This window comes from Phyllopteryx taeniolatus, chromosome 1 (genome assembly GCF_024500385.1).
Source record: "Phyllopteryx taeniolatus isolate TA_2022b chromosome 1, UOR_Ptae_1.2, whole genome shotgun sequence".
Lineage (NCBI taxonomy): Eukaryota > Metazoa > Chordata > Actinopteri > Syngnathiformes > Syngnathidae > Phyllopteryx > Phyllopteryx taeniolatus.
Genome location: NC_084502.1, coordinates 6,115,439 through 6,143,028, shown reverse-complemented (window position 1 = coordinate 6,143,028; position 27,590 = coordinate 6,115,439). Strand labels below are relative to the sequence as shown.

The 27,590-nt window shown below is 43.8% G+C and overlaps 2 protein-coding genes across 2 annotated transcripts in view; one reads left to right on the top strand and one right to left on the bottom strand.

The window, feature by feature from the left end:
• si:dkey-11f4.7 (piezo-type mechanosensitive ion channel component 2) overlaps positions 1-13,563 on the bottom strand; it is a 29,932-nt gene extending 16,369 nt beyond the window's left edge. The window contains exons 1-17 of the mRNA XM_061748106.1: positions 13,449-13,563; positions 10,790-10,885; positions 8,012-8,113; positions 7,879-7,924; positions 7,059-7,218; positions 6,776-6,977; positions 4,849-5,062; positions 4,559-4,724; positions 4,066-4,167; positions 3,899-3,912; positions 3,314-3,480; positions 3,053-3,198; positions 1,917-2,183; positions 1,536-1,644; positions 1,326-1,447; positions 1,054-1,113; positions 44-192 (exon numbers count right to left, since the gene is read on the bottom strand). Coding sequence (XP_061604090.1) covers positions 44-192; positions 1,054-1,113; positions 1,326-1,447; positions 1,536-1,644; positions 1,917-2,183; positions 3,053-3,198; positions 3,314-3,480; positions 3,899-3,912; positions 4,066-4,167; positions 4,559-4,724; positions 4,849-5,062; positions 6,776-6,977; positions 7,059-7,218; positions 7,879-7,924; positions 8,012-8,113; positions 10,790-10,885; positions 13,449-13,512 — 2,186 coding nt within the window. The 5' untranslated portion in view covers positions 13,513-13,563. The remainder of the gene's footprint in view (positions 1-43; positions 193-1,053; positions 1,114-1,325; positions 1,448-1,535; positions 1,645-1,916; positions 2,184-3,052; positions 3,199-3,313; positions 3,481-3,898; positions 3,913-4,065; positions 4,168-4,558; positions 4,725-4,848; positions 5,063-6,775; positions 6,978-7,058; positions 7,219-7,878; positions 7,925-8,011; positions 8,114-10,789; positions 10,886-13,448) is intronic.
• A 2,951-nt stretch (positions 13,564-16,514) lies between these two features.
• gnas (GNAS complex locus) overlaps positions 16,515-27,590 on the top strand; it is a 36,732-nt gene continuing 25,656 nt past the window's right edge. Inside the window, exon 1 of the mRNA XM_061766562.1 lies at positions 16,515-18,218. Coding sequence (XP_061622546.1) covers positions 18,080-18,218 — 139 coding nt within the window. The 5' untranslated portion in view covers positions 16,515-18,079. The remainder of the gene's footprint in view (positions 18,219-27,590) is intronic.

Genomic DNA, 27,590 nt, shown 5'->3' with positions numbered 1-27,590 from the left:
AAACTCAAACTCAAAATTCTGCGAGCGATGCACTGATACTCACCCGTCCTCGGACATGCCCATGATCTGTCGCAAGAGCGCGGACACACTTCGGAACTGGTACAGGTAGATGGCGATCAACACCAGCATGGAATAGCCGACCACCACCGCCCAGAACGTCTTCAGGTACCGACGCCACAAGTCAAAGCGAACCTGAGATGTGGAGACATAACATTAACATTAATAATGGATAGCATCCATCAGAGGTGTCAAACATACGGTCCTCGGGCCAAAACTGACCCGCTAGCGGGTACAATCGGGCCAGCGGGATACATTGGAAAGTGAAAAACTATATGAGATTGCGGTGGCGGGGACTAAGATATAGTGAGGTTGACGGCTTTTTCGACGACAATCAGCAGACAAGACTTAGCTTATTTTTTCGTAGTTTGATCAGGAAGACATTTTGTAAACTCATACAAAAATTGTCAAGTAATCAGTAATGGCTCATTAAATGTCCTGTTCATCAGTCTAAGGAATTCCAAACCCTTCTCTAGAATGCAAATAGACCACAGGGTTGCTGATGATATCCAAATAGAGGATGAAGGGTGTCTTGTAGCAGCCATTAGGCCTTTGTGAGCTAAGTGCGCGGCATGCATCTAAAAGGTCAGCAGAAACACAAGAAGGGCAAGCAAAACCAGGAAAACGCTAGCAAACTTGGCCGTGTGTGCGTTTCAGACTTGAAATCAATAGAGAGTTTGTGCCTTGTCTGGGTTTCGATAACAGATACCTTGGAAGACCTCCTGAAGAGCTGAGACCGTCTCGAGATCATTCGCATGTCAGTCTCATGAGATTGTTTTGTTTTTGGTTTTAAAACAGCATTCCAAAAAAAAAATCTGCCTTTACACAATTAACAGCACTCAGTTTGGACCGATTATTCTGGTCGTAGCTTGCAGTGTCGCACAATTGCAGGCCGACCGCATCGTTCCTTCCGACTGAGAGCCGTTTCTAATATTTGGACACCATTTCGGTAACCGTAGCAACCAAAATGAGACCTTGCGGGGTTGGATTGCACACCTGGTACAGGACGACGAAGGACAGGAAGAGAACAATGTAAAGAATCTTGTAGACAACCACCTGAGCAAGTGATACAAAGGCAAGATTAGATACGGCACATTTGCGTTTCTATTCCATATTCGACTATTACCACAACTTCAAACATGATGTGCGTTATTACCCCACTGCGCCCCCTCCATCCTGTCTCGCTCATATCTCAATTGACTCCTAATCCTTACGTTACTGAGTTTTGCAGTCATTTCTTTAACGCGCGTTTATCAGTCCACGTGTACCGTTCCGGAGAAGCTGACCACAAAGAACATGGAACAGCAGAAGAAGATCCAGTATTTGACCAGGACACTTTTGACTCCAGAGATCAGCATGGCCACCACTGGAGATGGCTGGTTTTCCTCGGCTGGAAAAAGGTAAAAAATAAAGGAGAGAAATAGAGAAAGGCCAGGGAAATTCATATTTGAAAGGACAAACAAATGGAATTCAATTACGTCGGATAACTTTGACTTCATCGAGCGATCTGGCCTTCAACCTCTGCTCCTCGCGTCTTTCCTTCAGCTGCTGACGAAACATCAACCAGAAGCTGAAGCTGTAGAAAACCTGCATGCAAGCAAAATAAAACCGCCACAATAAAGTTCCATGAAATGGCCATGAAGCTACTTTGGATAGTGTTGCGAGATGTGGTCACAATGAATAATGACGCAAATAATACTAATGAATTGATTGATTAAAGGTAAGGAGGGCCCAGGCCATCAAGACACTTCAAAAAGAGAGAGAGAAAAAAAAAGGTTTGCAACTTAGGTTTGCTCAGCATCGGCGAAGATTTGCGCTCCAAACGATAGCCGGGTTCAGAGAGCGCTTGTCTCTGTTACCTTCGATCCCAAGTGGATGCAAGGTGCAGGGTGATAACCGTTCAGGTCAAAATCCTCGATGACGGCCGGGGGCAGACCGGGGTACAGCTCGCCCCGGCTCAGGCGCAACCCGCTGACGTAGCCCAAAACCAGGAGAACTGTACCGTACGCGGCCAGGAAGGGGGCGGACATCATGGCGTAGCGCCGCCTGTCTCGCATCATCCAGATGATGCAGGACCAAACCAGCAGGGCAAAGGTCAGCCAGTTGTTGTAGGTGATACTCCAGACCTTCAGAGCAGACGGGATGTATGGCATCGAGACATCGCTCGGGTTTATTTGTCAAGACAATTTTTTTTCCATAGATATTTATTTCTATTTTGGGCGACGTTCATATTTAGGAAACAAATGTGATGTGTCGAAAGAAGCAAGGACATTCAAAAAGCAAGGACATGAAAAACAGGAAGTAAGTACGATGGTGACTGAGCGTGCCTTCTTGCGCAGGGTGAAGACACACGCTTACGCCGCTGCACAAACCAAGGACCTCCATACTCTTTTTTTTTTTTTTTGGGGGGGGGGGGGGGGGGGGTACTTCTTTAAGGAATGAACTATGCTACAATGCAAATGAAAACACTTTAGGATTGTCTCCTAATGGCAAGAGTTCATCGGAATTGACTTCAGTGAACGTGTGGTAAACTAGCATGACAGTTAGCTCGCTCATCCCCAAAATAAAGCCCATCAAATATGAAAGTCAATTTGATTGTTTTGCCCTTTTGCTCATGGAAGTTTCACGTCTTGATACGTAGCTCGCCAAATTCACACGAGCATTATTGTTCCATTCGGAGTGTTAAAGTGGACTTTTGACTGTTAAAGAGAAGCAACTTGTTTCATTTGGCTTATTTTCTTATTTATAGTCTTATTTTCTTAGAACATAATGGAGTGAGTATAGTTTAATCTAGTTTAAGATAAGGCATTTACGCTCTAAGGTCTTTGCATTCCTGAGCAATGAGTCCATGACAGTTGCTGCTCAGGCTTACACAGCACAACGATGGCATATTTACAAGACGAAAATCCGTGTCGGATTTGATTTACTCCTTTGGACATTTGTTCACTCAATTACAAATGGATTTATAATTCATGGTTGGGCAATGCCTCCGTACCATCATGATAATGAGGCCACCGACGTAGCTGTGTTTCTGGACCAGTCCTCCGAAGATGACCAGACCGCTTGGGCCTGAATCGGGAGCAGGAGTTTCTGTCAGACTTGCCGCGGACGGGTCAGTCCTCTCCATTTCAGCTTGGCTATCTGTCTCAAGCAGAAGGCGTGGACAGAGCAGGTGACAACATTTTGGGGGGATGTTTTGTGCTCATATTGACAATGACAAAAACAAATGAACGGAAAGATATTTGATTGCGTTTACCGCGGGACGGCGAATGTTTGCCTTCATACTGCGGGAGAGGCAACCGGTCGGTGTAGCCGGCACGCCCGAGCAGGCTTCCTCGATCCTCTCCGGAGACGCCTTGCCGCGAGCTGCCCCTCGTTAACATGATCGCCTTTGGAAAGAGAATACATGAGGACCCCTTTTGTCTCGATGACAAAAGAATTCAAAATGAAAATAGCTGCACCCGATGAGGTGGAGATGTTTCCTCCTCCGCTCTGCTCAAAAGCTGAAAGTAGGCGAAAATACTTTCCGAGTTATTTCTTTTGAACAGTTCCCATCCATCCACACTGCTTTATCGTCACGCGGGCCGCGGGCGCGCTGGAGCCCATCCCAGCTGTCATCGGGCAGGAGGCGGGGTACACCAACCTCTTTTTTACAGTAACTTGACCAATCATCGAACAAACTCTTATCCTTGACTCGCTGATTTCAAAAGTAGTTCTCCATCTGTTTGTTGTGCCTGTGTAATATGGCGTATTTCTAATAGTGTTACTAATGTAAAACCAAAAACACACACACACACATTAATACCTACTGTACATTAATGAATGCAAGCATTCATTGCACCTGGTGGAAAATGACTGACGGATAAACATTGGATGGTGTCTCAAATGATGAATAGTTCCAATGTATCAAATACTTTACAGCTCAGCGGTAACGTTCCTTATGAGCATGCATCAAAAGCAAAATCCCCGAAATCGAGAACGAGAGGAAATACATGCTTTGCAGCGAACGTTGTTTACATCACGCTCATCTCCTGAGATGTACACGACTCTGGAGAAGCTTGGGGCAGCATCTGGAGTGTATAGTGGACTCTCTTCACCATCGCCGTTCTCCTGACAAACAGAAATGCGAGCGTTAATGATCAAACTAGAAAGAAAAAGAAACCCCCCCAAAATTCTGCCATGGTTTAGCCCATGAGCAGGTGATTACAGTGGTGCGGTGTCGTCTGTCTATATGTGCCCCCCGTGCGAACGGCCGCCGACCAGTCCAAAGCGCACCCCGACTTTGGCCCGAGGTCAGCGGTGACGGGCTCCGGCTGAACATAACGTAGAAGACACGGAAGTGCAACTCGGGGGGGAAAGAAGCTTGTAACTTCTATTTGTGTGTCTTTGAAATGAGCAGACACGCCCCCTTTTTTTACTGGGCTATTTGTTTTGACCATGAAGTTGTTGAGATGACCTGTTCGAAATGTTGAAAATGGTTTGTTCCGCGCTGTCAACCAACCTCGTCTGCGATGTGGACCCATTTGCGCAGCAGCGTAACGAGCGTGTAATAAAGCAGCAGCAGAACGAAAGGGTTGATGAAGTCAGGCCAGCTGACGTCGGGCTGCAGACCCAGCGCGTACGGGTCAGAACGGTTGCTTCGGATCACTCCTGTCATTCCAAACAACCTAAGGCACACAAGATGGATGGAATCAAACTTCATGGGCAAAGCACAACGCAGGAAATCTGAATTCAATGTCCATTCTGTGGCGTCTTCTCAATAAGTCTCCTTTTTTGGGGATCGGGCGATACCTTGCATAGACGTCGTCAGGTGGCACCAGCTGCTGGGACACGGGCAGCTGGTAGACGTAGAGCACGAGAAGGTGCCCGCCACTGAAGATGGTCATCATCACGCACAGGGAGCTGAAAAGCAGCAGGCCCGTCGACCGGCCCATCGCCCACCACCACGCCAGTCCGAGGAACGTCGCAAAGTACACGCCGGAGGTCAGTGACGGAAGAGTGATACCTGGGAATATACCCAAACGCTATGAACATAATGGAGCGTCTGTAATATTCCAGCATTGACGCAAACTCACTTTATGGACAAATGTATTGGGACATACAGAACTTCCTAATCGATTGATTCATCATTGAATTTTCTGCTCCTCTGATGTCTCCTACGCCCACGAGCTGCAGGACCGTGCGGTCGATCCGGCGAAGGCGCGGGAGACGAGCCCTTCGCCTGTCGAGAAAATACGTTCGCCCGCAGTCGACTACTGGCTGAACAAAGTGCGCTGAAGAAACAGTCAACACTCTTATTATTATTAAGTTATTTTGTTAACTTCCATTCAATTCGTCGGTTTTGGGCCTCGCCGCTTCCATGCAGCGATTTCGCCAGATTCTCTGAACCTTTTGATGATATTATGGACCGTAGATGATGACATTTTGGATAAATTGGACTTTAAGTTAGAGTAGTTTTAATTCATCATAGATTTGACTTTTACTTGAGGATTTATGTTCAGAAGAAACGGTACTTTTGCTCTGTGATAATGATCGACATGTCGCTACTGTGCCAATCAAAGTGACTCGTGACGGCTACGCGGGCCTCGTGCTTACATTGCAGACTACGGGAAAAAAAAAAAGCTTTAACATGCAGTCTAGTTTTGCCAGTCCCCAAACCTAGATATTTCATCCCACTTGTAAGTTGAGAAAACCCCTTGCGGTAAGTAAGTTGCAGATGTCTTTACTGTTGTTTTGGCTGTGTATATGGCAACATTCGCCCTATTTTGTGGTCATAAGTCACTGTAAAGCAGGAATCTTCTGGGGAGTGTTCTGTTTTCTCTCTCTCTCTCTCTCTCTCTCTGTCTATCTCTCGCTCGCTCACTCTTGCTTTGGCACTCGCACACTTAATAATAAGTCTCGTCAGCGAACAGCTTCTTCATTCGGCCATTTTAGTGGCTAAAGCAAATAACGTTTGCGTAAGGCCCTATGCACGTGTTGTTGCTTTTGGCCACTTCAAATTGTAAATGGTGGTAAGTGTGTGTGTGTGTGTGTGTGTGTTACTTCTGAACACAGCCTCATGCCAGTTACAAGGGGGAGTGCCTCCTAGTTTCAACCAGACTGACTTGTATCGATTCTATTTCTATATAAAACAGAACATCTCTTTTTGCAAGGGCGACCTGGCCAAGAAGGCAGGCGGCAAGTTCAACTTCCAGTCCAAGTCGGTCACATACAAGTTTATTTTCATCTCCCCTCTCAAAAAGTTCTAGGCCACTAATGGGGGGGAAAGTTTTCAAATGCTTTACCTTGGTCTTTTACGTCACTAAAACCTGACATTTGAATGGGGCTGTAAAGACTGCATAGCCACTGCTGCCTTGCTCCTGTTTATTGGCTATTGTACTGTTTAACAAGTGCAAAAAAATACCGTTTCTTGGAGCTGAATTTGCCTTCAGATTTCATTGAAGAAAGATTTGTATTTATGTTTCAGATGAAGCGATGCTGTTCAGCAATATCTGAATTTGCACATTCATATTTATTGCATTTGACGTTCCTGCTGAGATTTGAGAAAATCAAACCGAGAGAGAAGTTACTCATTAGCCACTCGGTACTTGAGCACCGAGTACTTTCTTACTCTTACTCGAGTAATTATTGGGAGGTGATTCAAACGGTTGACAGACTTTCAAATTGTAAAGTTTGACGTGGCTCTGTGTCCCAGTTCTTTTGTCCTGCCGCACTTCACCTGCCAGCCCCAGCAGCAAAGTCACAACCACTTTCCCTGCCGTGTCCACGAGAGCGGATAACAGCAGCCTCAAGCCGGCCGCGAACATCAGCAGCTTCTGAACAAACTGAGGCGGGACAGATTCGAGCGGCGCCGTGCTCTCGTCCGAGCTCTCGGAGCGTTCGCTCCCTCCGTCCGACTCCGCGTCGGAGGTCTCCGGGTCCTGCCGGAGCCCGCATGAGCAGAGTCACGTCCCTGTCGATTCCTGTCTCTGGGTTAAAATATTAGAGCCCGATAGCCTTACCTCGGAATCAGAGGGCCGGATCCCATTTTGGTGGAGGCTGACCTGAGGTGTCGCCCGAAGTAGCTTTCCGAGAAGTCTCAGTATGAAGAGAGCGGAGACGAGAAGGCCCGCGTCTGGCGCCAGGAGGCGTACGATGTTGCCCGGGTCAACGCGGCTCAATCTAGACGCACGCGCACAACCGTTTTCTTTACATTTGCATCCATAGAAACAAATAACCGGAACATTTATTCAGGAATTGGATGGAACATTTTTAGCATCCGCGGCGGAACCTCGAAAAAAAGCGGACCGCATCTCAGTTCCTACTATTTGGAATTCAACCAAAATATCAGCGGGGGGAAATATTTGGCATCACCGCATGCACCTTATAAGACCTGGATTGTGCAAGTATTTAAAGATGAGTTTTTATTTGTCTTATAAGAGAAGAACAACAAGAGAAGAGTATCAAGTGCAACAGAAGTACAAGTTTTAGTCCTAACTGTGGTTAACGTTTTGCACTTTTCTTATGATGATGACAAATGTTGCAAAAATTGGGTATGTGAGACGCATCTAAGGTTAAGCGTGTGTTTTATTCTGTGCGTATTTTTAGGCTCGCGTAAATGCCGAAATGTTCCGAAAATGCTGCCCTTTACAGTTCCGATGGTTTTTCTGTGGCTTGGCGACAGATTGACTCCAGAACAGAATAGTTCGCACTCAACAATTTCCTACGGGAACGTTTGAAAATCCAAACAAATGGCAGAGTTGCATTCAATTCAAAGTAACGGTTGCCACAACACAATGACGGGATGCGTTGTTCGAGAATGCATCGCATTTGACCCCGTACCTCACGATGCCGACGTGGTAGAGGAAATCCTCCCAGAAGCCGCTAACTGTTGAAAAGATCGTCAGGTGAAGCACAAAAGCCGGTCAAGACACTTTTGCAAGACATTGAAACAATCGCTCGTGCGTTGTTCTACCGTGCGGGGCGATGTAGGCAAAAGGGATCTGCATGAAGCACTGCAGGCTGAGAAATGTCAAACTCGTGTAGACGATCCGCCGTAGGAACTGCCCCGTGTTGCCTGGCGACGACAAAAGACGACAAGGGATACTGTCGGGTAGAAGCGGTGAACATATCGACATTTATATACGATATCTGTGAGTGGGGAAAAAGTACTATCCTTAAGTACAAGTATTGATTCCACTCCAATATATATTTTTCCCCACTGTCAATTACGATGTCCAATCCATTTTGGTAAGTTGGCACAATGAAAACAAAGAAACTTCTCTGCACATAAAATAGTTTCCGTTTTTATGAACTTAGTGCTCGTACTGAGAAGGGGGGGGGGAAAAAAAAAGAAGCATGTTTCATGTCGCATGTTGTCGTTAAAGAGCTCGTTAACTTTCCTGCTGTCAAAACACGTTCCCATAGCTTTGCGAATGTTGTGAACCGAGTACCGAAAAATGCCAAATTGGGTCATGATAACTACTGGAAAAAGACACATTGCTTGCATGTGTTTTGTTTTTTTGTTTTTTTTAGATGAGACCGAATTTTGGAATGCCTGAAGCGTGCGCTTTTGAGGTTGTCACGTGACAAGGCAGTCTCCACGAATCATCAAACAATTCTCTTTCATAAATAAGAGCCCGAAATCTTAATCAATCACTGAAAAGATCAACCGCTCTCTTTTCACATCTTGTTTACATCGCGTGGTCATCCGCGGAGGCTACCAAACGCAACACGACTATTTTGACAAAGTAAGGAGTAGAAAGTCAAGAATAGAAGGGCTAAACGTAAAAGTCAAAGCATTAAAACACTGGATTTCTTTTGTCTCTGGTTATGGTGAAACCCTATATCGAGTGTCTTGTGTCATGCCGCTTAAGTTGTAGGAGGTTTGTCCCCATAACAGATGATTTCAAAATTGAAAAAAAGGGTTCCACCAATGTCTCAGGATGGATTATGTTGGACCTGGAGAGGTCCCGCTGTAACTTTGCGTGTTTGGAATGAGAAGTCTGGATGTACTGCGCATAGCAGAAAGGATTCTCGCTGAGCCAGCCACTTTGTTATTGACGTCCAGGGTTTTCTTGGGGTTTTTTTTTTTTTTCCCCCTAAAAGCTTCATATCACTTCAACCTCTCTCCTATAAGATGTATGCAGCCTACTCTCTGACTAAGCGGTGGTCTCGCAAAAAAAAAAAAAAAAACCTAACAAGCACACCTGCACACGTACACACATTTGGGCACTTAGGCCGAGCTCATATGAGGAGGGTGAGCGTCATTGTGGGCGGGGGGGGGTAGCTTCAAGAGACACAAAGACTGAAAGGCAAACACAGTAAAAGAGTGCCACAATGCTGACATCACCTCTTTTAATTCCTCACTGTAATTACCAAGCTATGTATAATTGATTTGACTATTCCAACCACATCCCCTTTACAAAGTGTGTGTTTGCGTGAGTGTGTGTGTGCATGTGCGGGAGAAGGGTGGGCCGGTGGGCTCCTGCGATTTTAATTGATCAGAACATAGGAAGCAAAATGGGGTCAATCGCGCGCACAAATTGACACCCGAAAGGTTTTATTCCAGTTCACTTTTATCATTGGTCCTTTTGGAAAGTTGTAACACTGAGCAGAATGAAAACGTTGAATTGGTAAACAAAGTCCCGATAACATTCTCTTATATCGCAATTTAATGAAGAAAAAAGGTTTTGGATTGGCTGCATTCTTTCTCGATAAACTGCGCTTGAAAATGAAATAATAAAGTCAAGGTTTTATATACGAATTACAAAACATTTTTGGATACTAAAAAAAAAAGAATTGCCACCATTGTCATGCTTGAGTTCACATGACACCATCAATTTTCAATAGCACTTAGCCTCATTAAAACTCGTTCACTTTCAGCCCTTACTGTCAACGTGGATATTTGACTTCTAAAGCCGTCAATGGCAGTGAATGTGTCACAGGTGAGCTGGAGCCTACGCCCGCTGACTTATGGCGAGAGGCGGGCAACTCCCTGGACTGGTTCCCAACGTATCGCAAGGCTACGACCTCAGTACAGTGTTTTGTTATGTTTTTCAGTATACTTTGCATTGTTACTTGGTTCCCAAGGGTCGTGTGTTTTAATTGACTAATTAACAGCGGTTAACCTCTTCCAATTGGAGGACAGTTATTAATCGTTTTGGGATTGCAAAAGGTTCATCCATCCATCCATCCATTTTCTGAGCCGCTTCTCCTCACGCGGGTCGCGGGCGTGCCGGAGCCCATCCCAGCAATCATCGGGTAGGAGGCGGGGTACACCCGGAACCGGTTGCCAGCCAATCGCAGGGCGCATACAAACAACCAACCATTCGCACTCACAGTCACATCCCATGCATTTTTTTGGGATGTGGGAGGAAACCGGAGTGCCCGAAGAAACCCCACGCTGGCACGGGGAGAACATGCAAACTCCACACGGGCGGGCGGGGCCCGGGATTGAACCCCGCTCCTCAGAACTGTGAGGCCGACGCTCTAACCAGTCGTCCACCGTGCCGCCGGAATAGATTTAGAATATTTCTATTTTTATACTCTCCATACGTTTGGATGTGAGCGTGAATGGTTGTTTGTCTCCTCTGCGATTGCCTGGAGACCAGTCCAGGGTGTACCCTGCTTCTTACCCAAAATCGCCTGGGATAGGCTCCAGCTCACTCGTGACCGTAATGAGGACAAGCGCTGTGAAAAATGGATGGATGGACGATTCTAAATTGGGATTCAAAACAAGGAGGATTCTCACCCTTCATTGTGAGCAGACTTGGGTTCGGCATCAGCGGCACGGTGAGTAGAAACAGGAAGTAGACCACGGACAATCCATTGTAGCGGAAAGACGCAGCTGTGTTGAGAAAACAATTTGATGTTCATTGAATCGAGTTCAGCCTTCAAATAAGAGATCATTACAATAGGACTGGCTGCACCGTGCGCATTACGGGAACGTCACCCGAGAAGAAATTCCTGAAAATAACTCTTGCTGCGCCACATGGTTTGGCATTGTGCCCCAAGTTTTTTTTTTATGCATGCAGCACTTTTTTTCTAATGAACATTACATACAATATAATACATAAAATGCTAATTCTATATTATTATGTATTTTGTGCGTGCGTGCGTGCGTGCGTGTTTGATCTGAACTTATTTTACTGCCACTTGAGAAGTTTTATGCTCTATTTCTGTGAATCATGCACAATTCACGAGGTTGAATTCTGTGTGCCAGTGTGCTTCTTCTTCTTTGGCGTTTATCACCAAAATTCAAATATTTTTAAAGGTCAAATATAATAATTGTTCTTATACATTACATTTTTATATTTAGCTATACATCTTGTGATTCACCCAAAAAAGAAAAATAATATAGCTCATTATTTCTTGATTTATATAATAATAGGTCTGATTTATTTAGCACAATGAAGCTAACAATAACTCATGGGGTAAAAAAATAATAATAAAAATGTTGAGGTGAATTTGTTTCTTTGCCTTTGTGAACAGAAGAAAAAACACGTTTGAATATTTTGCTAATAATAACAACTTAATAATAACTTCTTATGTCTTACTGCAGTTTGAAATTCCTAATTTCTGTTCAAACGTGTGACACATTGAGACTTTACTGAAATTAAAAGTCTGCATGCAAGCACTCGATGATACTGGATGGTCTCCCCATTTTTGGGACAGACGGGCTAATAAATGTATGCAGCATTGGATACATGCTGATTAACCAATGTCCTTGGGTTTATGACCAGCCCAATTCCAATGAAGTTGGGACGTTGTATTAAACATAAATAAAAACAGAATACAATGATTTGCATGAAGGATAAGCCAAAGTCATGGGAAAAAGAATGAATCTGTATAATCTGTATCGCCTTCTTTTTCCAGATCTTCCCCTTAATGTGATGGCTTCTTCCATATCCCTCTACAAAATTTTGTGCAAATCGGTTTGGTTTTGTTTGTGTAGTCCTGCCATAGATCGGTAGGAACGGGCTACATTCGCAACAACAAAAACAGAATACAACGATTTGCAAATCATGTTCGACCTAGATTTCATTGAATACACTACAAAGACAAGATAGTTCATGTTCAAACGCATAAACTTGATTGCTTGAGCAAATAATCATGAACTTGGAATTTTATGGCTGCAACACACAACATTCATTAACAACATTCAATAAACGTTTGGGAACTCAGGACACTAATTGTTGAAGCTTTGGAGGTGGAATTCTTTCCCATTCTTGCTCGATGTACAGCTTCAGCCGTTCAACAGTCCGGGGTCTCTGTTGTCGTATTTTACGCTTCATAATGCGCCACGCATTATCAATGGGAGACAGGTCTGGACTGCAGGCAGGCCAGTCTAGTACCCGCACTCTTTTACTACGAAGCCACGCTGTTGTAACACGTGCAGAATGTGGTTTGGCATCGTCTTGCTGAAATAAGCAGGGGCGTCCGTGAAAAAGATGTTGCTTGGATGGCAGCATATGTTTCTCCAAAACCTGTATGTACCTTTCAGCATGAATGGTGCCTTCACAGATGTGTAAGTTACCCATGCCATTGGCACTAACACAGCCCCATACCATCACAGATGCTGGCTTTTGAACTTTGCGTCCATAACAGTCCGGATGGTTCTTTTCCTCTTTGGCCCGGAGGACACGACGTCCAAAATTTCCCCCAAAAAATTTAAATGTGGACTTGTCGGACCACAGAACACTTTTCCACTTTTCATCAGTCCGTCTTAGATGAGAGAAGCCGGCGGCATTTCTGGGTGTTGGTGTTAAATGGCTTTCGCTTCGCATAGTAGAGTTTCAAGTTGCACTTCCGGATGTAGCGCCGAACTGTATTCACCGACATTGGTTTTCTAAAGTGTTCCTGAGCCCGTGTGGTGATATCCTTTACACCTCCATGTCGGTTTTTGATGCAGCGCAGTGCAGTGTTGCAGCCATAAAATTCCAAGTTTATGATTATTTGGTAAAAACAATCAAGTTGATCAGTTTGAACATGAAATATCTTGCCTTTGTAGTGTATTCAATGAAATATAGGTTGACCATGGAATGTTGAAATCCTTGTATTCTGTTTTGATTTAGGTTTAAGACAACATCCCAACTTCATTGAAATTGGGGCTGCAGATCCGTTTCATGACTTCCTACGGCAAACATTTGACTAAGATCCAAAGAAATGGCGTTATGACCAGCATCCATGCAGGAGCAGCTTGTGCTCGACCACTCACTGCTGGACTTTTATCCACCTGTGTTTTGAAATACATGAGAAAGAACCTAAAATGCACATTTGGATGCATCGTGTTTGTCTATGACTAGCGATGTGTAGTTTCTTGCAAATGTAGACAAATATTGTGAGCTATTTTGTTATCCCCTTTCTGTTGTTACTAAGTCATTGACCAGTTCAAGCACGATAAGACTTACCAGCTAGCAGGCTAAGCGGCAGTAATAAGTTGTACAGCATCCCGACCACCATGTCCCCAGCCATGACTCCTACCACCTTTGCGATGCTTATTTTCTTCACTTTTTTCAACGCTGCGATTGTCCTCACGAGCAGGTAAAAGTGTGGAAAATGGTCATGGTCTCACACCTGCTCCGACACGGAGAGACTGGTCCAGATTAAAGTTTGGGATCCTCAGAGCCCGATGGGAATGAGAAGAGGTCTCCTCTCATGCGCGAGGATAAAGCGCCTGTGCTCTTCTTCAATCCCTTTTTCCGCCTCCCTCACCTCTCTTGCTCTTTCTCTCTCACACATAATGGCTTGTGACCAAGCATCCCTGTTACTATGCAGAAATTGAGGCTAATCTCCCTCCTGTCGTTATATCACCGACGATCATAAAAACGTATACTGATCGTAAAATAGAGTGACTTGGTCAATTGTTATTATGTGGCATTTGGCTCATTTCTGCGCGAGCATTCCCTTTTGTCGATCTTTGCGTATTAATGAGTTGATACGCTTTCTGCATTTCTGACACCAGGCTCATAATCACAACGCACTTTTGCATAAGGCTGGCTCATCACATTTGACTACAGGGTGAGGGGAAGTGGATCTCATCTTCATGGCTGCCAGGCCATTAACCACTGGTGTGACTACAGAGGACTCATCAATGCTTGGACCAGCAGAAACAGAAACTTTATTTCCTGAATATTTGAGAATAAAGGCTGCATTAGCAAGTGTGCTGCTTCTATCAGCGGTGATTAATGACTGTGTTTCTGAATAAGATGCTGTGTGGCCGTTACAGTGGGGCTGTCATTTGAAGTACGCTCATTCTCCAGACAAAAGTACCGAGACACACTAAGTCTTCCCAGACGAGTGGAAGCTGTTAAGGGCCAGCCAAATCAACGTGTTTTTCACTTTTCACTTCCTGTAAGAGTAAACGTCACATCTGCCAATATTTGTCTATAAAATACAGATCTTACAGCTGCATTTACCATTCAAAAATATCCCATTTTGAATATAGACATAAACGTGGTACCGAAATGATCTCAGCCAGCTCTGCTATTCATGGCCAACACTTTTCAAATCCAAAATAGTTATTGTGCTCCAATAATCCCAAGGAGTTGAAGTCAGTTAAGAGGCGCTCCTTGTTAGACCTTGGCCAATGTTGTCAACGGTCTTCCTGTATTTGAATCCCCTCAGTCCTGAAAAGATACTGAATTATTATTAGAATTACCTCCTGTCCTATTACGAACCTCGAAAGCAGTTGTTCGCTCATTAAGTTCATAAGTGACAGTTGTCCAGGCCGCTCTGAATCATTGTCATCATTGCATCATTGAGGGCCCCTGTTCTGTTGTTAGGCCAAGGTGATCTTCTGCAAAGAGTTGGTAGAGTGCTGCCACCTAGTGGACGTCAGTGTATTAGTTCACAGAACAGTCTATAATACTGTTATCCATGTTATGTTTAACTGTAGAATCAGATAGCGACAGGATGCATACTAACAATAACCAAAATATAATGCATACTTACACAATCTAATGATATCCAATACAAGAGCTGTAACAAATTACAGCTTTTACAAATATAATTGTGGTTTTGATTGAGTCAATTATATTATTTTAACATTTATGTGGTTGAAGTTTGCAGTAGGTCAATACAGTGTGCAAGTGAAGCACGTCTGCCTCACATTTCTGTGGATCAGGGTTCGAATGTCGGCTGCACCTTACCAGTGTGGAGTTTGCATGTTCTCCCTGTGCTTGCGTGTGCGTGTGTGTGTGTGTGTATTTTTATTTTTCAGGTGAATTTTTAAAACATGCATTTCAAGTTCACTGAATACTCTAAATTGGTGTGGGTATGAGTGAATGTGAGTGCAAATGGTTGTTTGTCTGTTAGTCTTGGTGTTTTTTAAAAAAAAATCTGTATTAATCCAACATGCTTTGGCGTTGCCAAAAAGTAAACCTCGTGAACATCGGTTGAGAAATAAGAAAGTTACGACCTAATTTCAATGTCCGTGCATTGCCCCTGATGGGAACGTCAACCTCCCTAACGTGGCCGCTACGTAGACATGTCAGTTAACCGGGGTGCCACTGCGCGCTGCGCATTATTAGTATTCCCACGTAGTTTCTAGGCAGGACACGCCCTGCTCCAATATTACTGGCTCCAGGACACGCACCACGGCACTATGATTGGCTGTTGTATCTCTGTAGAACACGCCCTACTGCTTCCAGATGGGAAAAGTGACTTTAAGTGTGGCGGCGTTAATATCTTTCCCACTAACCCTAACCCACCCTAATCCTAAACTTAACATATCCTAAACCACCTTAAACCTCAACCCTAGCTCTAAACCTAACCATAACAAACTTCCTTGTTTTTAGTTCGTACAAATGTGATACATTTTTTTAGATGGTCATCTCGTTACATCTGCGTAGCCTGCCCTTCCCGCGACGCAGAAGCCGATCATGTTGCAGTGAGGCGTGTCCTGCCCAGAAACTAGGTGGGAATACTAATACAATACGCCGCGCTGACGCATCTAGTCTACATACCTATGATAAAACCAGCGGCTTCTTGTTCCACCACTACGCCTTCACCGCCCATAGATAAGAATACTAGATCCGCCAGCGCCCTGTACTAACCCGACGTACCTACATGGCGGCCATGTTGGTGAGGTCGACGTGCCCAAGTTAAGGCGTAACTTGCTCATTTCTCAACCGATTTTCATGAGTTTTACTTTTTTGTCAACACCAAAGTGTGTGCTATCAATACATAACAATGGGTGGGGTGGGGGATGAGTCCAAAAATACTTTTACCTGTGAAAGGTTACGCCCAGCTCCCTTGTCGTAATTGTATACGACGTTGCAGCACAAGCATCTATGTACTGGTATTTAGATTTTTCCGTTCAGACACATTGAATGCGTTGATGACTTTTAGCTCAAAAGGAGCGTGTCTTATCTTCCTATTCACATCTGTGCCACCGCCTCCCCGCTCTCTCTCTCTCTCTCTCTCTCTCGCTCTCTCTCGCGCTCTCTCTCTCTCTGTTTCCCAGGGTTCAATGAGCGCGGCGTGGCCCCACCCCGTCTCTGCCAGGCTCTCGCCCAGCCCTGCCTTAATGTAGGCTCCTGTTCTCGGAAAAGAGAGAGCGAGAGAAGAGGGGCGAGGAAGAGAAGAAGAAGAAAAGAGAATAAGCTCCAAGAAGCAAGACTTCTTCTCGTGCTTTTCGACTTCCACAAGCCTCGGCCGACAGCGGAGCGACGACGGCGGTGGCGGCCTTGGCGGCGCGAATGTGCTAGCTAGCTAGCTTGTGTGCTATTTTTTTTCTTTTTTTCCTCTCCGCTTTCTGGTGAATGTAAATGAACATGCGGTGTACAAGCCATCTTATTTCTACCGAACCATGGAGGAGGAATACGCATGTACGTGTAGGCGCGTGCGTGTGCGTGCACGTACAGGCCTCATGAGGCTCCCCTAAGCCCAGTCTGACAGCCAGCTGCTTTTCAACCCTAACAACAAACCTGGAGACATTTTGAGGCTGCCCCCCTCCCCTCCCCTCGCCTCCCCTCCCCTCCCCTCCACTCCACACACACACACACACCACGACTCCATTTTCCTGCTTTAATTGCGACTCGTCGGGATTATTCACGTGTTGGATTTGGATCCGAATCTTGCTAGAAGAAAAGTGTCTCGGGTGCGGGCTCGTTTATGAAGCGACGGGCTGATAACACAAGCCAGGGACACACGCTCGCGACCCACCCCCCACGGAGGAGGCCCCCCTTCTTTTGGCGGCGATAACATAGCGACGTGAATAAGGAGGAGAAATCGGGGATCTGTGTTCGGAACCGGCCCAAAAAGCTGTTGCTCTCCGGCTCGGCCCGATGCAGAGAAGTGGTCCGGAAGCAATGGACAAATCACACATGTAGCTGTCGTTGGGTGTTCTTAGTTCACTTCCTGCTGGTGGGCCCCCTAACAACAAGAACACCACCGAACAGGACAAGCTGGACCTGTGCGGGGGAAAAAATGCGTGTTTTGAAAGGAGGCTTGGGACCGAGCCGCGCCACCTTGCGGGTGAGCACCACACTCACGCCGATTTGCGCTCCCTGTCACGGGCAGCAGTGAGATGCAAGACCCGGGCTTTGGCTCATGAGCACCGGGGCTCCTCTTCTTCACCTCCTCCTCCTCCTCGTTCTTCGCAGTTGCTGTCGAATTTTCAAGTCGCGTTGTCACTTGTCGAGACAGAAGTAACGTGCAACTGAAAGGGAGGAAAAAAAGCGAAAAGGGATCCGGCCTTGTCGGTGGCGTTAGCAACAGCAATTGCTCCCATTTTCGGACAGCAAAACTCCCTCCACTGACATAAATCACAAATCATCTGGACCTGGGCGGAGAGGCTACACCCCCGTTACCGATTTTTGACCAGGCTGTTGGAGGACCTTTCTCCATGTTTGTTGCTGTCCTGCCGAACCCTCGGGTCAAACGTGGGCTCTAGACCGGTCCACGTTATAGACGTCATAGATATTTCCTACATTTACCCACACTTGTATACTTCTTACTTACCGCCTTTCCATTTCTTCCTCCCCTTGGACTCACTTTTTTTTTTTTTTTTTTGGTGGGGGCTTTTCCCTGCGGGAAGATGGGTTGTTTGAGCAACAGTAAGACTGAAGACCAGAGAAATGAGGAGAAGGCCCAGAGAGAAGCAAACAAAAAGATAGAGAAGCAGCTCCAAAAGGACAAACAAATCTACCGAGCAACACACAGACTATTGCTTTTAGGTAAGTGGATTCACGTCTTACAAGCAGAGCAAATGCTTTCTTTGGAAAACAGTGGCATTGCAACAACGAGGCAACACAACTATTATCCGGAGCTTGATTGGCAATTCAATCCAATCGTTTTTGCACTGAAAGCAACTGTGGTGTCTAACACACAAGATGTTACTGTTATCAGTCGACTGTAGTTCTCATGTCATTTGACCGTAAACAACACAATTGTGGACGTGAACAGACTCAACATGTGGTTGGTGTGTCGGGGAGGTGTGCTCGGTCTCCACGTTACATAAGAGGCAAGAAGAGTTTCTTGACTGTCTCCCCTCTTATTTAACTCCTCCTCCCATGTAGGAGTGGGGCTTTCAATTCCAAGTTTTGGTCTACTTTTGTTAAAAGGCCAAATATTTAATGACAGAAAATACCATGGAAGGTGCATACAGTACCACAGACACACCCATATTTATGTTGCGGAGGAAGTTGTGGCGACTTCAACAAAGCAGAAGGGCAGGATCCGCATGAAAACAAATGTGCCTGGCTGCCAAACATAAGTGAACTGACCTTTTTTTCCCCATTTGGTTTGATTGCACCTAATAGGGTGTATGTGCAACCAGCTTCTTTGGTTCGCATGGGTAGATTGTGGAATCCCGTAGCAGGAGATCGGAACAGAGCACCTGTAGCAACTTTAAAAAGTCTACAATGTATTTTGTTTTACACAAGATATCCTCAAGAGCTACCAAAGATGACAATGTGCGATGTTTAGGCTTTGTTTGTGTTTACATATATCATATCGTATATATCACATCATGTATTATAGCATATTTGTAAGGACATTAATCCACAACATAGCTCCCTCCGACTGTATAATTAGTCCGAGTGACTAAATTGAAAAGTTGCACAAGTTTTAATGAATGAATTTGGAGTCAGCGATGTCAAAAGTACAGGTATTCATTACTTGAGTAAAAGTACTGATAATTGTGCAAAAAAACAACAAGTACTGAAACCACTCACTTAAGTAAAAGTGCAAAAGTACACACTTATAAATGTACTTGAGTAAAAAAAATAAAAGTCAATTGACATTTTTTTTAACCCAAAAGTAAAATATACATGCAGTGAGATTTGTGTATCTCTCCACATGATTGGCATGCTTTCTCTAGGGGCAACAATGGACAAAGCCAAATAAAAGTTTGAACTAATGCTCAAATGTGACATAATTTACTGCTAGCAAGCCAGACTTCAACAAGCTAGCTTTCCAAAAAAACTGTGGTTCATTCATTGCAGGCACTTTTTTTTGGGTGGGGGGGGGCATAAAATATTCTTACCGATGAAAAGTTATTCCCTGTTCGGACTTCCCATGTTGTGATTGTTCGACGTGTGTTCAACCGTACGCAGCAGCGTGTGCAGGCATCCTTTTTTTGGTTTCCACAAACATGGAGTGCGCCGTCACTTTGCCCCCACTAGCTTAGATACATGGAATGCGCTGATACTTTGCCCCCATCAGCTAAGTGTTGCCGTCGGCACGCAGCTCAAAGGGGAGTGTTGAATCTATGATGTCTACAATGCGCTTGCCTTGCTTGCTTCCAGCTTCCATTTTTTTGGAATTTTGCTTTTGATTTCACATCATCACAAAGTTTAGAAGGTTTTAAAAGTAACAAGCTCACTTTTACAATGTAAGGAGTAGCAAGTACAGATGGTTGTTTAAAATGTAAGGAGTAAAAGTAAAAAGTCACCAGAAAAATGAACACTCAAGTAAAGTACAGATACCTGAAAATGTACTTGAGTACAGTAACGACTTCCCACCTCTGGCTAGAATGTTGATGGTTTATAACAACGTATGCACTTTCGGAAATGGCTCAGAAATATCTTACTTTCACTTACTTTTCGAACTTGGTTAATTAAAACTTGTGCAACTTTTCGCCTCAGTCACTGTTTTTCCCTCTACTTTATTCATCACAGGATACAAGGCGATGTATCGTTTGTTTTGAAATGTGTTTCTTTAGCTTTTGCTGATATGGGTAGAGTGAGGTATTAAGTTCTAATCCCCACTTTAATTTCATTAGGATAATCTTTTAAATAGATTTGTCCTTATTATAGATAAAGGGAAGCCCGTTGGTCATTTGCAATATGAGTCCCCGGTAACATGGACGAATTAAACAGTCAGAGGAAGCGGGAGCTCACTTCCGGTGTCCCTTATGTGGCTATGTTGTGGATTAATGTCGTCGTGTTGTGGCGTTTTCATTTGTTGTGACCTGTATCGGCCACCGTAGTAAACGGATTCAAAGTCATACAAAGAACAAAATTGACATCTTGTTCTGAACTGGTGAGTTATACCTGAAGTTTCTGTTCTTAAGTACTGTACATTTTGTACCTGATGAAAGGCCAGATTATAGACAGACAGGCAATGATGTGACAATGATGCCATGGCATCACTGCAAAGCATTCACTCGTGTCCAATCAGCTTGTTCTGATCTGATCACTATAGATAGTTTTTGATCATGCGATCGGCATTTGCTTGTCCGCCATTTTAGATAGGGTGGATAAAATAGGCAGACCTTGAAACGGAAAGAGTCGGAGACTAATTTGGGTTTGTTGTCTCCGTATGACTGTAATCTGTTAATATCAGATACGTTCTCAATGTAAGAGTCTAATTCGATGTGCTAAAGCGTTGACAGACTAGATAAACTTTGGGTGCAGTGGCAAAGACACGATACGATGACAAAGTGACAGTCAAACTACAGTGAAATGGCAAAGTGACATTGAGATATGGGCAAATGAGACTAAAGCTCACATTTTATTTAAATATCCAATTAATTACATGTTTTGAATGTATTGATTGTTGGAGACACCGGTCCGTTTAACAGCTATATAATCAATAAACGTACAACACTGACAGCACGTTTTGTTGTTAGGCTAAAGGTTGTTTCACGAGTGTGCTTAATGTTGCTCAATCTAAATTCATCCTAATACACAGAAACACTCAAATCGTTCCGTGTGGGAACTTGGTATGGCTTCGTACTGTAGCGGAAAAATCAGAACATGAAAACGTCATTTTAAGAAAACAAAACAAAACATTTTTTTACTAGCTGTCCATGACCCACCCAAAATGGTTCCATGACCCACTTTTGGGTCCCGACCCACCAATTGAGAATCGCTGCATTAATTAATGGTTAAAAATCAATAGGGTTTGTGGACTTACAGTTGACGAAGCGCGACTTGAAGCTCTTGGCAAAAAGGGGAGTGCGCTAACTTGGCAGAAACCGGCAGAGGCTCTGTTGATTCGTTTTTAACTGCCAGTAACTTGTTGTCTGAAGAATAACATAAGCAGCCATCGCAAGTTGAACTACAAGGCTGACCTCCCCTATACATGCAGACTATTTTTCATTCCGATTGAAGAGCTCAGGTCAACTGTTTACATGTGATGTCATCTATTCCGATCTGGTGTTTACATGGGCCCAGGGCTGCGTGATTATGGCCAAATTAATAATCGCGTTTATTTTGATCAATATTGTTATCAGTAATTTGTCACAATTATTCTTTGTTAGGGAACATCTTTATTTTTATTGCACTACTTTTCAACAAACAATATCTTAACAGTTTTCAGTCAAATGAATCTTTAGACAAGAATAAATGATTGATGGCGGCACGGTAGACGACTGGTTAGAGCGTCTGCCTCCCAGTTCTGAAGACCGGGTTTCAATCCCCGGCCCCGCCTGTGTGGAGTTTGCATCTTCTCCCCGTGCCTGTGCTGGTTTTCTCCGGGCGCTCCGGTTTCCTCCCACATCCCAAAAACATGCATGCTAGGTTGATTGAAGACTCTAAATTGCCCGTAGGTGTGAATGTGTGTGTGCGAATGGTGGTTTGTTTATATGTGCCCTGCGATTGGCTGGCAACCGGTTCAGGGTGTACCCCGCCTTCTGTCCGATGATAGCTGGGATAGGGTGAGGAGAAGCGGCTCGAATACGGATGGATAAATGATAGATTAAAAAAAGTAAATAAATAAACACATGCAGCCCGAAAAATTAACTGAATAAATATGCTATTACAAAGTGCAATCACGAGTTGCAACTTAATGGAAGCAAATACAGTTACAGCATAAAATGCAATAACATTGGGCTGTAAGCGCCAAGTTTTTATTAGAAAATCCCCATCAATATAGTGAATTGTCATGGAAGTGTACACCGCCGTTGTTCTGCTTGACTAGTCAGTCGTGCACGGGCACAAACTGCAAAGAACTCGACAGTTGTGATTTCCCTCTATTTACTTCTGCCGTTTGTTTTACTGCGGTCAGGTCAGCCGAAAAGTTGAAGTCGGGTCAGACGCTACAAGGATTGTTAATAGTGTGTAATCGTGACATGCAGCCTTTCCACCAACGTGCTGAGAGGGCCAACTTCAAAATAAAAGCTTCATATATTACTACATTGGACATCAATGTCATCCAAGTTTTTATTTTGAAGTTGGCCACGGAGTGCGGTGCCGGCCCTTAATGAAGCCTTAACCATACGTTCGCCCCCTGGTGGCTGGCTGACTAGGTTGCGGGCACTGCTGCTTGGCTAGCATACTTCCAGCTTCCGTTTTTTATTTTTTTATTTTTTTAATTTTTTGGGGGGAATTCTGCTTTTGATATCGTATCGTCACAAAGTTTAGAAGGTTTTAAAAGTAACAAGCTCACTTTTAAATTCTAAGGCGTAGCAAGTACAGATGGTTGTTTGAAATGTAAGGAGTAAAAGTAAAAAGTCACCAGAAAAATGAATACTCAAGTAAAGTATACATATACCTGAAAAATGAAGCACTTTTCCATATGCAGCAGTACCCAGATTTTAAATATAAAAAATTGCCGACGATCAGGCTTATTTAATCTTGGCAGCCAAAATTTGGATCACGATTAAAATTCGATTGTGTAGCCCTATATGGGCCACTACATTTAATCAGAACAGCCATTTTACAGATGTGTGACACGCACAGATCAATGTAAACATCATGTGATTAATCAAGATAAAGGGTAGTTGTCTATTTAGCACAGGAGTTGTTTTGACACTTTTATTAAAGCAACAGCTTGATTAAAAACAAGTTACAAGTAGTTTAAAAACAAGCTCTCTATCGCAGACCAGCTTTGTTTGGAAACCACCGTTTTTGTTTTGTCTTTTACTTGGAGAGCACCTTCTCAGATTGGCTGACAAGTTTCAGTTAAAAATAGTGGGGCAAAAAGTATTTAATCACTCACCAATTGCTAATTTGCTAATACATTTTTTCTGGATTTTTTTGTTGTTCTCATTTTGTCTCTCATAGGTGAGGTATAACTACGATGAAAATTACAGGCCTCGCTCATCTTTTTAAGTGGGAGAACTTGCACAATTGGTGGCTGACTAAATACTTTTTTGCCCAACTGTATCCATTGTCATCTGTAACGAATCCAAATTTCTGCTGTACATGTTACATAAAAAAATGGATGATCTAGCTAATGTTTAATCTTAACCCAATCCACAGATATCTTCAAATAGCACTCAATAGACAGTGCATTGTGGACCCAGTTGTGGTTTACATATGTAACCATCGGAGGTGACGTGGCCTAGAATGAAATTACAATGGAGTGGTTTTGCATGTTTCCAGATCTCATGGTCTTATATTTGCTGCCTCACTGATGCTCTCAGGGTTTTTGTAAAGCTTCTGTTGTTGGCAGATGGACTGCAAACATATTCCATGATGAACATTGCACGGTTGACAGAGGTCTTCATGGAGATGTTTCTTCTTCTGTCGCTGTAGCACGGGAATGAACAGGAAGATGGGAGATACACAGGAGGGCGAACATTGTGACATGAGGTCATCAGTCATATTTCAGAGCATCATGTTGTGAATTGAGTCAGAATGCATGGCAACTTGTTGGGTCACTAAAATGCCCGAGCAACAAACGCTTCCATGGTGTTCTCATGTGCTCGGCCATCACAAATGAATCTCTGGTGGAAAAAGCAGAATGCAAAATTATTGCTAATTATTGTGATTGTCATTAGATGAGTCTTCTTAAAAATACCATTCAAATGTGAAGAAAAGGTCATACAGACAGGAACGATGTGAACTCTTTGTTTGAAGCCACTCAAAAAATACAAACACATCTTTCCAAAATCCAATAATCAAGGAGAAAGAGCTGCAGTTTTTTGTTTTTTTACATTTCTCTAAAATGTTTCATGACAGACTGTTATACTGGACAAAGAAATAGCATTTGGTTAAGTCTGCAACCCCGCATACCAGTAGTCATGACTGCATGGCCAACACCGTTGGATACCTAGTATATGTCAGTTAGCTAAGGTGAATGTTTCAATCCATCGAACAACCGAGTTCAGTTGTTGCTCTGCAGTTTGAAACTAAGAAGAAAAAGTCCAAATTCAGTGTTACGGGTCCTTCCTCGGCCCACGCACCAAACCTCTACCAAGTTTTTGCATAGTCCAGCCTCTATGATACAGACAATAATTGTTGAATGCATTAAGTTCACGTTGTTTTTATGTCTTCTTTTTTCATTCACATAGGCTAAGACTGCTCATTGCATGTTTTGTGGACTGATTTTTTTATTTTTTTCCCCCGACATGACCTTAATGCGTCCTAATGTTGTGAGAAGCTGCGACGTCCCTCCAAACATTGGTTGTACCGTATTTTCACGACCATAAGGTGCAGCGTATTAAAAGGCGCAGTCTCAGTTACGGGGTCCATTTCTGTATTTAACACATACATAAGGCGCACCGTATTATTGGGCACAGGCATGGTAAAACAGACGCTAGCTTAAAACATACGGTAGCATGCATGCATGCTAAAACAATTTTTTTTTAAAGGCAGCGGGAGCAAAACTGAGTTCGGTTGTACTTTATTGACGTATTTAACAATGTACTCGTGTTATTTTTTGATCAATCCTCATCCACAAATCATCCAAGTCCTCATCTTCCGTATCCGAAATGAACAGCTGGGCAAGTTCTCCAACAAACACGCCAGGTTCCCTTTCGTCAAAGTCCGTCTCGTTGCGGTGCGGCTCCTCAGAAATGATGCCGGCTTTTACGAAAGCTCCAACCACAGTGCAAGCAGACACGCTAGCCCGAGCATCCACAATCCATTCACATATGGTGACGTAACTCGCCCGGCGCTGCCTCCTAGTCTTAGTAAAGCTGTGTTCGCCATCTGTCATCCATCGCTTCCACGCCGCTCGCAACTTCACTTTGAACGCCCTGTTTACACCGATGTCCAGCGGTTGGAGTTCCTTCGTCGAGCCTCCCGGAATGATGGCAAGCTCCGAGTTATTGCACTAGTTGAATGGTGACTGTAGAGACGCTTCTCCCGGCTGTTCTTTGGTCATTAATCCATCGCTCGAGTTGGTCTTCCAACTCGGGCCACATCGCCTTGTTTCCGCGGAAACTCAGCTTCGTCTTCTTGACTTGGCGAAGCTCGTTTTACTGCTTCCTCCACTTGTCAAAAGCATGGATTCGTTGATCTTGAATTCTCTCGCGGCTGCTCGATTCCCATGTTCCTCCGCGTAACTGATTGCTTGCAGTTTAGACTGTGCTTCGTAAGCGTGTCTCTTCGTAGGTGCCATTTTCGGGGGTCCTTAGCCAAACCGATGTTGTTTTGCACAATGCACATACTATATACCTACTGGAGCCGTGCCCAAATATGGTCCAGTCGTACAGTATTTAACTTTTGACTACAGTTTTCCTATATTTAGGCGCACTGTTAATGTTCAAACTGTGCAAAATGTTACAGTGACTTGAAATGATATCGTTTTCATGCACACTAAATGCTGCTGCACACTGAGCGATGTGACTGAACACGACTGAACTCTCGCGCAGTGTGCGGGGTTTCACATGCAAAAAAACTTCATTTCTGGCTTTTATGGAAGCGAGACACAGTTGGCTATTGTGCTGCCGCCAAGCCATACGAATAGCTTATATAAAAGTATACATATATTGTTTTACAACAATGATTAACAATAAAAAATTTTCACAAAATTGTACCTGTGGATGAAATAGCGAAGCTTGCGGCCAAAATTTATGCGAGCGGTATGTACATTCAAGTGAATGAGAGCAAGCTGAACCTTTCTTTTTAACTCTACTATTCTCTTTATTCCCAGCCACGTCCTCTCGCTGTAGTATCTCGCTTCTTCCTTAACTATTACTCTATATTTTTATGAAAAAAAAAACGTTAAAGGCTCACCGTTCAGGGCGTCCATATTAGGCTTTACACGATCAGGATTTTTGGGACCGATCGGCGAGTTTAAAAAAAACGATTACCGATCACAAGATGTTGCTATTTAAATGAACTGTTCATTTACTGTCTATACTTGTGCACTGAAGTGCTCAAAAAATTATATTTATTATAAATAATGTATCTTTGTTCATCTATTTATGCCAGTGAGGCATAGTGACAGACAGACCAAATGAATGGTCTTCTATTAGATGGCAGGAAGTCAATACAGTAATTCATGTAATCCACTTTTTGTGACATTTTTGTTCGTTGGTGTGCTGTGAGATTTTTCAATTGTAAAATATGTTCCATGGCTCCATTAAGGTTGGAAATCACTGTTCTAGTCAAGTCATGTATTCTAATCAGTCAGGTCAAACCAACATTGCAACATGACAGAAATAATGGGTGCTAACTTACTGTAATTAAATTACTTCACCCACACCGAAACTTTAGAGCATGATTCGACAGAACGGTAGCATGTTTACGTCCAACCATTCGTGCTAGCACTAGCTTGCTAGGGTACATAACTTTTGTTGCCTGCTTGTGAGCTGTATCGTTTTGAAAGTACGGAAACATACCTCAAGAAAGCATTAAACGAACGTCCTCTCCTGAGCATCGGTGACCACCGACACACGTTTTCCCCCCCATTTTCTTCTTATGCAGTCGGCGCGATCCACGCTGGTTGTCGTCGCCACGGTAACGAGTGTATCCGGTTGCATTTGAGTTGACAAGATGAAGCCCAATGATCGTAAAACAACGGGATGCGGTGGTATCAGAATACAAGATTTTATTGCAGTAGTCTGACATAGTGCAATCGTGAAAGAGCAAATTTGTCTTGTTGTCTGTCTCAGACGTGTTGTTTGTTCCACACCACCGACTTTTATTTTTATTTTGTATTTTTTAATAACTTTATTGGCCGTCAGATATTTACAGTACCACGTCAAAAGACACGCGACAAGGGAAAAAATCAACTAGCTTTTGGATTCAAATATACTGTGCACGATGGCGACACGGAGTAAATGTCTTTTGATCGGATCGGCGAATTATGACAGTCGATCAGCCGATCAGCATAAAATGCCAAATATCGGCCCATACGATCAGCCTGATCAGATCGGTGTAAAGTCTAGTCCATATATCATGTCACTCTGTGTGGGTGTGTGTCGCCAA